Source organism: Sinocyclocheilus rhinocerous, unplaced genomic scaffold, assembly GCF_001515625.1.
Source record: "Sinocyclocheilus rhinocerous isolate Xijiao unplaced genomic scaffold, SAMN03320098_v1.1 scaffold2091, whole genome shotgun sequence".
Classification (NCBI taxonomy): domain Eukaryota; kingdom Metazoa; phylum Chordata; class Actinopteri; order Cypriniformes; family Cyprinidae; genus Sinocyclocheilus; species Sinocyclocheilus rhinocerous.
This window is the reverse complement of record NW_015632714.1, coordinates 68,184-77,646: the sequence shown is the minus strand read 5'-3', so window position 1 is coordinate 77,646 and position 9,463 is coordinate 68,184. Positions and strand designations below refer to the sequence as shown.

The 9,463-nt window shown below is 36.9% G+C and overlaps 1 protein-coding gene across 1 annotated transcript in view; it reads right to left on the bottom strand.

The window, feature by feature from the left end:
* LOC107742758 (nesprin-1-like) overlaps positions 1 to 9,463 on the bottom strand; it is a 125,999-nt gene that overhangs the window by 87,360 nt on the left and 29,176 nt on the right. The window contains exons 7-16 of the mRNA XM_016555794.1: positions 8,779 to 8,975; positions 7,190 to 7,299; positions 6,019 to 6,051; positions 5,685 to 5,792; positions 5,383 to 5,520; positions 4,477 to 4,641; positions 4,272 to 4,384; positions 2,775 to 2,943; positions 2,570 to 2,666; positions 1,012 to 1,032 (exon numbers count right to left, since the gene is read on the bottom strand). Of these exons, the coding sequence (XP_016411280.1) occupies positions 1,012 to 1,032; positions 2,570 to 2,666; positions 2,775 to 2,943; positions 4,272 to 4,384; positions 4,477 to 4,641; positions 5,383 to 5,520; positions 5,685 to 5,792; positions 6,019 to 6,051; positions 7,190 to 7,299; positions 8,779 to 8,975 (1,151 nt within the window). The remainder of the gene's footprint in view (positions 1 to 1,011; positions 1,033 to 2,569; positions 2,667 to 2,774; positions 2,944 to 4,271; positions 4,385 to 4,476; positions 4,642 to 5,382; positions 5,521 to 5,684; positions 5,793 to 6,018; positions 6,052 to 7,189; positions 7,300 to 8,778; positions 8,976 to 9,463) is intronic.

The window sequence follows — 9,463 nt, the reverse complement described above, 5'->3', positions numbered from 1 at the left end:
CACAAGTTTGTTAAAATTTCCAAAGGGTGCCGCGACTAAAAAAAGGTTGGGAAACACTGGATTAGACTATCAGCTACGCTAAGTGAACTGACAGAAGGGGTTAGCAGAAGTGAAATCACTGTATTGTGATGTTACACACTTCAGTCAAGAACAACCATGTGATCTAAACACCCTAGTGAAAAATAAACATACTAAAATGTATTTGAAATACATTTATTTCATGCTAAGTATACTACAAATACATTTACATAAAAATAACCTTTTGGAATGCTAAACTGGTATACTTAAAGGTCCCCTGAAATGCTTAGAAACACGCAGCGTTACTCTATGTGTTGACGTCATTTGAACTGAAACAGGAAGCCCCGCCCCCTTTTAAAATAGCCAATAGTGTTAGTTTATATCACAGCTTGGGCTAGAGCCGTTCAGAGCCGTTGAGCTCCGTAAAGCCGCATTTGACAGGGTATGCCAGGCAGCCACAATCTCATCCAATGCGAATTTTGTCACTGTTTTGGAGCACACTGCCTTATAGATAACCTTAAGACTAACATATTGATACTAAAAACTTTCATTTTGATTTCATGGGGACTTTAAAGTCTGCTAAATTGGGACAACTAATTTTGTACTTCATGTACATTAATTGTGCTGAAGTCACACTAAAGGTATAATGAAGTATATTTGATTGTGCTAAAGTGGAACTATTGCAAATATACTTTAAGCGCACTTTAAATATCTTGCATTTAAAGACTGGTATTATTCATACAGTCCTCATCAAAAGTGACATTAAAACACATTTTAGGCTTAATATTAAGAAATGTGCATTGTGCACAAGTAGTACTCCAAATAAAGTTGAATTATAATTGATCAATAATCAAAAAGTCTCAAGCGATATGTCAGTAAATATGTTAACACATTTGAACTATACTTAGAATGAAATAAATGTATTTTAAATATATTACTTTTCTACTAGGGCAGTCACTATGTTACCGAGTATTCTGGTTCCTCTAAACTCACCTCTCTTGGGGGTTTTACTGCCTGGAATATGAAACAGTTAAACCGCATTACTACACTCGACATGGCACCTTTGTATTGAGTCCTAAAACCTATCAATAACACATCCAGGTCATGTTTCTTGCCATTTTCAAAAGAATAAAAATAAGAAATTATATTTTGCATAAAAATAGGCTATATTTTTATATAATTTCAATATTATTTTGGGGGGAGGGTTTTTTGTCACATTATTTTTTATTACATTAAAACACATTTACCCCTATTTTTAATGTCTCGTATGCTACTTATTTAATCAAAAATATATATTAAAACAGTAATATTGTGAAATGTTATCATAATTTAAAATAACTGTTTTCTATAAATGTAATTCATTTATGTGATGCAAAGCTGAATTTTCAGCATCATTACTCCAGTCTTTCAGAAATCATTCTAATTTGCTGATTTGGTGATATATATGTACTTTAATTTTTTTTCAGGATTATTTTATATAAGTTATATATATTTCTTATAATAATTATATATATATTTCTTATAATATTATATAAGAAAGTTCAAAAGAACAGGATTTATTTGAAACAATTTGTTGTAAGAATGTCAAAGTCTTTACTCTCATCTTTGATCAGTTTAATGCATCCTTGCTAAATTAAAACCTTAATTTCTTTAAAAAAAAATCTTATTGATCCTAAACTTTCAGTGGTGTATGTTCATAATACAATAATGATATTTTATTTTTTTTAAGTAAATAAATAAATAAAATAAAAATACCTTGTCCAGATAGGTGGGGGAAAATGTGCTTTATTGTCATGAAAATAATGTGACAATGCAAGAAAACTTAATTTCATTATGCAAAATGCAATGTCTTTTTTCCCTCTTGATTTTGGAGTGAAATATGACCAGGAGATTTCATTTGTGACATTCATCCATTCTATATATTCAATACATTCTATGCATTCACCCAGCATATATTTAGTATTTATATTAAAGGGGTCATATGATGCGATTTCAAGTTTTCCTTTCTCTTTGGAGTGTTACAAGCTGATTGTGCATAGATAAGATCCCTGAAGTTGCAAAGACTAAAGTCTCAAAACCAAAGAGATATTCTTTATCAAAGTTAAGACTCTGCCACGCCCCCCTAAAACAGCTCGTTCTAACACGCCCCCACATATCTACCTCACTATGTGGAAATATTTGCATAACGCCGCCCAAATGTGCACGCAAAGAAAGAAGGCGTGGTTTCTGTAACCGCAGTTAGTGTTGAAGCAGCGTACACAAAATAATGATATTTTAAAAAGCATCATATGACCCCTTTAATATTACCACACAATGTCAAAGAATACCATCAGATTGAGCGTGTCAAATATAATTTTCTAAGAAATAATATTACTCCACAGCACTAATGAAGGTATCAAGAACGTGTGACAGAATGAGGCTGCCTGATCACAAAGCAATAGGCTCATTTCAGCTGCTAGAGTTCAGAATCGCTGCCAGGGAACGATTATAAAAAGCTGCATGAATCTCCAGCCTCAGGGGAATAATGCATTAAAAGTGTGATGTATCTTACCCGAAGCCCCAGATTTCAAGTAGGAGTCTGCAGCTTGTTTCAGAGTCTGGAACGTGGTTTCATACTGCTCAAAGAACTTATGGCCTTCAATGAACGCCTGTGTGTAAAAGAGGACAGTAATGGAAAGATGTTTCATAATATGTCAGCTGAATCAGTTTTTATAAAGCAGATTAAAAGAGTTTATTAAATACGCTGGAGGACGTACAATATAATTTTGCAGAAGAAGCTCCACTGAGTCCCGACGGCCATATTTAATGATCCAGGATTTGAGCTTTGACTCAGCCAGCATTAGAAACGCCATGAGACGGTACTTCATCTCCCAGAACTCATTCTTAATCAGATGGATGTGAGACGACGTGGACACAAAATTAAACCTGCGGAAACATGACATATTAGTAAATATAGCAGTAACTCATGGGATTTGGGATTTTGAGCTCGTAGCTTCTATAATTACAGTCTATAACGTCAACATTAAAGTTAATATAAAATAATAATCTATTAATAAATGTTGCTGGTCTTATTCTGCATGATTTATTATTATTAGCTTGTTCTCCTCAAAATTTAATAATCTCTGAAAATACTTTCTTTTCTATGGATGTAACCACGTTCATATGCATCAGAAAAATAATATTAAAATAATATTGTATGATTTTTTAATTTGATAAAACTCACCAACATGATGCTAGATTGTTCTGGGTGGTTGCTAGGGTATTATTATTTGGTTGCTAGGGGTGTTTGATAGGGTGTTGCTATGTGGTTGCCTGGGGTGTTCTGGGTGGTTGCTAGGGTGTTGCTATGAGGTTGTCTGGGGTGTGCTGGGTGGTTGCTAGGGTGTTGCTATGTCATTGTCTGGGGCATTCTGGGTGGTTGCCAGGGTGTTGATATGTGATTGCCTGGGGTGTGCTGGGTGGTTGCTAGGGTGTTGCAATGTGGTTGCCTGGGGTGTGCTGGGTGGTTGCTAGGGTGTTGCAATGTGGTTGCCTGGGGTGTGCTGGGTGGTTGCTAGGGTGTTGCAATGTGGTTGCCTGGGGTGTTCTGGGTGGTTTCTAGGGTGTTGCTATGTGACTGTTTGGGGTGTTCTGGGTGGTTGCTAGGGTGTTGCAATGTGGTTGCTTGGGGTGTTCTGGGTGGTTTCTAGGGTGTTGCTATGTGACTGTCTGGGGTGTTCTGGGTGGTTGCTAGGACACTGCTATGTGATGTGCCTGGGGCGTTCTGGGTGGTTGCTAGGGCGTTGCTATGTCATTGTCTGGTGTTGCTATGTGGTTTTCCGAGATGTTCTGGGTGGTTGCTAGGGTGTTGCTATGTGATTGTCTGGGGTGCTCTGGGTGATTGCTAGGGTGTTGCTATGTGGTTGCCTGGTGTGGTCTAGGTAGTTGCTAAGTTGTTCTGGGGTGCGTTTCCCAAAAGCATCATTATCTAACTATGGTCGTTAGTTCCATTGTACTCGATTGGTAACGACGGAACTTGCGACCATAGTTGTTGTTGGGAAACGCACCCCTGGATGGTTGCTAGGTGACTCAAGTCAGTCATTTGATGGCATCCATTCAAGTCTATAGCACGAACAGTGCAGTTGTTTAATACTTTAAATTGCCATTGTTATGTATGTGATTGTACATCACATAACATACATTAAATGCATTGCAAATGCCATTTCATGTCCCCTTTAAACAGTTAAATGAAACTTAAGGTAATCAGATTTAACCTTTCTGCCATGTCCTGAAGCTGCTCTGGTGGAACTGGGACGCCGTTTACTGATCGGTCTCTGTGAATCTGTTGAAATGTCTGTCGGTGTCCTTCCAAATTCTTCAAAACCTCCTGCACAGAAAGCACAGACATTGTTTTTAATTTTAGCAGCACAGTGATCAGAGCAATTCCCTTAAGAAAGAAAAAAAAGTTCTTGTCCCTACCTTGTGCTGTTCCAGTTTTCTGAGGATGATGTTGGCCGTCTCTTCGTGGGCCTGTTGAATGGGAATGTCTTCTCTCAGGGAAAGTTCTGCCCGATGCAGCCAGGCTCCGATCACTCCCAGAGGGTCCGGCAAAGACTTATCCAGATGGATGTGCCAGTCTAAGAGCTGCGCAAGCCACACAAAAGCATCGCAAATATCAAAAGTAGAGATCTGTTTTGAAAGCCGTTCGCTGTCTGTGACGACCCTTCAAGCTTTCAAGTGTCTAGCCAGATTGCGGTGTCCGCTCTGTGGACTTCTCTGTTCCATTAAACAAAACCGTCTCTGTGTGTCTGTCCTCTTTCCTCAGTAATGAACCCTGTATCTATGGTCTACGCTCCAATTCACACTTCATTACAGCTAATGACAGCTAGAGAAGCACTGCAGTAACAGTTCAGAGTTAAACTCTGAAGTAAAAACTATTTTCAAACATAATCAACATAATAGTGGACTGGTGTACAAAAAAGACAAATATATTTGCAATCTCCAGCTTAAGTTGAAGTATTAATTTGCCAAAATGAATCCACTAGAAGTTCTATATGTTCTAAAATGAATATACGAGAAGCTCTAAAATGAATATACGAGTTATATGGCACACACAACAACAACGAAGCCATTTAGTATCACGGACAAAACTTGAGATTATACAAGAGCTGCAGTGACGAGGAATATCAATCTGTTCCTCACACAAAGCCATCATAAAGTCTTAGAATATAGAGCACAAGCCTACTATAGACTACTATACTTTTTCTGTCATTTTCGGTGCATAATGTTGTCTATTCATTTTCATTGCATAAAAATAGCATGAAACATCTCTTTACATTCCATAGAAAAAACAAGCACGTTAATTACATTTGGTGAAGCACGTACCCTGACAGACACATGATCCCAGGCCTGTTTGACCACGGCCTGGTCCACGGACAGCTTGCCATCCTTGTGTACCGGCTGCAGGAGAGACTCGATCTGTTTCTTTCTCATCTCATACTGCACACGGAAACTCTTAAAAGCCTGCAGTCAAAAAAGAAGAATGGAGGAGAAATAATTACATCTGACCTGAAAGCAAACTCACAACTCATTTCAAATGCAAAGAGTTTAGCCAATCATAACAGAGCTCATTTGCATATTGAAATCTTAAAAGCAGCCTAAAGATCATGGAAAACTGTCTTGTTCACCTGATATCTGTCGGTGAGACTCTCTTCAGATCCCTGTGCACGCAGTATATCTCTCTCTAGCTGATCCAGCCAGATCTTCACCTCCCTTAGCACCTTGCGTTCCTCTCGCTGTGCACATCAGACAGAAAGAAACAATGATTTATCACTCGCTTAGCAGGTATTCAGCAAGAAACCCTTGTAACAAGAACCCAAAGCAGGTAACACAGCAGTGTGAAACAATGAAAAAGAGGAGAGAGTCCAATCCCAAAGAAGAGTGAAGAAGATCTCCACTATTTTGTAGTTTGTTACACATAATACGGAGCTGTTATGACCCTATGTATTAATATACACATACCTCAAGCATTAGCTCTATATCTTGTGGATCATACTGTCCAGGAGAGCAAAGGCACATCAAGAGATGCAAACACAACACATTCAAGACGTTAGCAAGATAAAAGCCAGAGAAAGAGAGGAAACAAGCAGAGAGTATCCACCACCACCAGGCCATTCTCAGCAAGCGGTGACATTTGTGTTACAATTGTCTTCAGAAATTAATCATCATATAAATAACCAGATTTTAGTGTAGTTAAGTGTATACTGCAAAACAAAATTTTAAATAGTTTGTTTTTATTTTGAAATGTTTGCTTTTCATCTGTCAATGTACAGTATATTTGCTTATTTTCCATTTTATTTAGAATAAAAAAAATCTAACTTCTAAAAAATCTAAATCTAACAAAAAGATTATGCTTCCACTGCCTATATGTAAATATCAATATGTATAAATAAAAATATTTGTTGTTCATGCACTTTATGTTCTTATGCTGCGGCATTTCTCCCTTTAACAAAAAATACATTTGAAAAAGTAAACAATGTGTGTGCAATGATGTTTTCTGACTAAAACGTATTTAATATAAATATTATTATAAATGTTTGCACAGATCTTTAACCCCAAATCCTTTTAAATGTAACATGTTTTGGACAAAATCGGTTTTGAATAAGCAGTATCATTGGATATTAATATTATTTTCAATTATTCAATGTGATTTATTGATAAGTATTTATATGATCAATTATTCATTATATTTTATTATAAGCATATGTATGTTTCTGTAATTTACAAAGTTACGGTAACTATGTTGTAATAATGTTTCCTAAACTTTTCTAGCACATATGGCATCGTTTCTTGAGAATGTCCCATGCACTAAATGAACCTCATGCAGATGAGACATAATCGACTCTTACCTGTAGAGCTGGGATAGAGAAAGCGAACGTAGGAATGGAACGAACCAGCTACGAATGCGCATGGCGAGTGATACAGACACAGAGACAGAGTGAGCACACAGAGCAATGCACTATGGGCGTGATTCTAAAGTAAAATGATTCTTGAATGGATTCCACATTGTGATGGACTACAGTAATGGTTAGTGACTGATGAGGAAGCACTACAGCAGTGACTGCATTAAATAACAACAGCAAGCAGCTAGTGTATTTTTAGCTTATACATGAGCATAAGCACTAAAGCGTACCTCCTCTTGCTGTCCATCTGTCTCGGACTGGTGGGGATCTGGATAGTGCTTCAGGAACTGAGCTACGTATGTCATTATGGACTTCTCATCAGGCTTGTCCACATCCACATCTGCAATAAAACAAAGTTATAGATTTGAACCCCACAAGTGGAAATCCTTGAGATATTACCATTGTGCTGTTTATGTATCTATGCATGCATTTAGCTTTTGTTTGAGTTTTACCGTGCATCATCAGGTGACTGTCATATTAGATGATCCACTGACCTGAAGAGCCAAATGAGGCTTTTTATAGCCTCTTCAAAGGGCTTCTGCCATATCACATCATGATGTCATGCTAGTCTCTGTCTGATCTGGCCTGATGACATGCTTGAATAGCAGCATGACCTACAAACTATAACAGCGTCCGTCTATAATGAGGCTTGATAATGGTGGATCTCCAGTATAATTAAGCAGTGTCTATTCAAATCAAACTCAAAACAAATGAGTGGCTCTTCAAAAGCACAACAGATCATTGACAGAATCTACATTATTAACCACACAACATTAGTATTGGCGATACATTCATGGTATTAGATGGTTATACCACATATTTTAAAACGGATAGTTCCGGTCCTTGATCTGATTGGTTGAGCCGCGTTCGAAGCTGTTGTAAATTACTCTACAAACATACACCTTTGTTTACTTTGTGTGTTGCTTGGCAACCACTTTATTGTAACCACAACTGTTTCTGAGGAAGAATTGTTTGGTGGAAGAATACTGTTTTTATTAATATCATTACACTTTATTTGCTCTGTTTTATTTTGTGAAACCTTACTATATATATGGAATAACCGTTTTATAAAAGCAATAAGCCCTGTGAAGGCGACTCCGCTTCACGTCGTGCCTAACAACGCCCCTTAGCTGTTATAAATTCACTGTAAACCACGGCTTCTTGGGGCTTATTGCTTTACTATACTATACACTATACTTTTACTATAATTATTATATTATTACAGTTTTTATTAATATTGTAAATTAGTTTTGTTTTTATATTTCATCTTAATTTTAGTTAAAGCTTTAGTAATTTTGTTGTTTTTGTCATTTTTATTAGTTTTTTTTTTTTTCTTTATATATGTCTATATATTTTTATACATTTTAGTTTAAGTTTTAGTTAATTTACTACATCAAGTTAAACTAAATTAAAATGAGTAATGTTGCCTTGGCAGCCAGCTGAAATAATAAAAGTTTATTAATAATAAAAACGTTAAAGGGGTCATATTATGCGATTTCAATTTTTCCTTTCTCTTTGGAGTGTTACAAGCTCTTGGTGCATAGTTTTTTTTTTCATTTCAGTTAATTTTGGCTTTATTTCAAGTAACAATTTTTTTTTTATAGTTTTAGTTATATTATACCATGGTACCTGCGTGGTAATCAAAGGTAATTTAAAAGAATGCCATTATATTAACATTGTACATATCTAAAAAACATGGAATTCTCAAAGAACCATTTGCAAAAACCATGCTAACACCATGGTGCTACTTTGTAAGTCGACATGGCTTATCTCAAGGGAAATTGAAGAGATTTTGGAGTAAAATAAGCCGTATCATTACCTTCAGGATCTAGTAAACGTGGTATTCCCAGTTCGTTCTCTGCCACGCTGAAAGCCTCTTCAAGGTTCTCACGATTACTTCTTTTTCTCACTATGTCCATGTCCACAAGGTCTGGCCGAATGGCATGAATAACAGAATGGAAGGCCAAACCGCTGCGCCAACTAGGACCAAAGTCTTTAACTTCAATCCCAAGACGCCTCGAGAGAAGAAATAACATCTCATTAGAAGACTTACTGACAAATTAGGCCGGTTTTTATACACAATTCTTGTTGGTTGGCATATCCATTTCAAATGATAATTTTAAACCCTCGATTAGGCCTGGGCGATAAAACGGTATCGATATTTATCGACGGTACACCTTCTTCAATAACGATAGAAAAAATGTTCGATATAGGGCACGATATAGGCACGAGCTATGAGTGACGCAGACAGCACACACAAACATGAACACATGCTGAATTGAGTGGTGTGCCTGCCTGTGATGAGGAGACTGTAAATAAAGAATGAATATTAGTCTAATTTAAAATAAACATTTGCACTTGAATGTTAGGTGTGCATCAGGGAGCGTCATTACAATGGCGCGTGAGATGCGGTGATAATGATGTAAGTGTTAGTCTTTTGTTAGTCTAGACTCTAGCCCATGAGACGCGCCGCTGCTGCGTTATTCATTCAAAATATTAGAGAA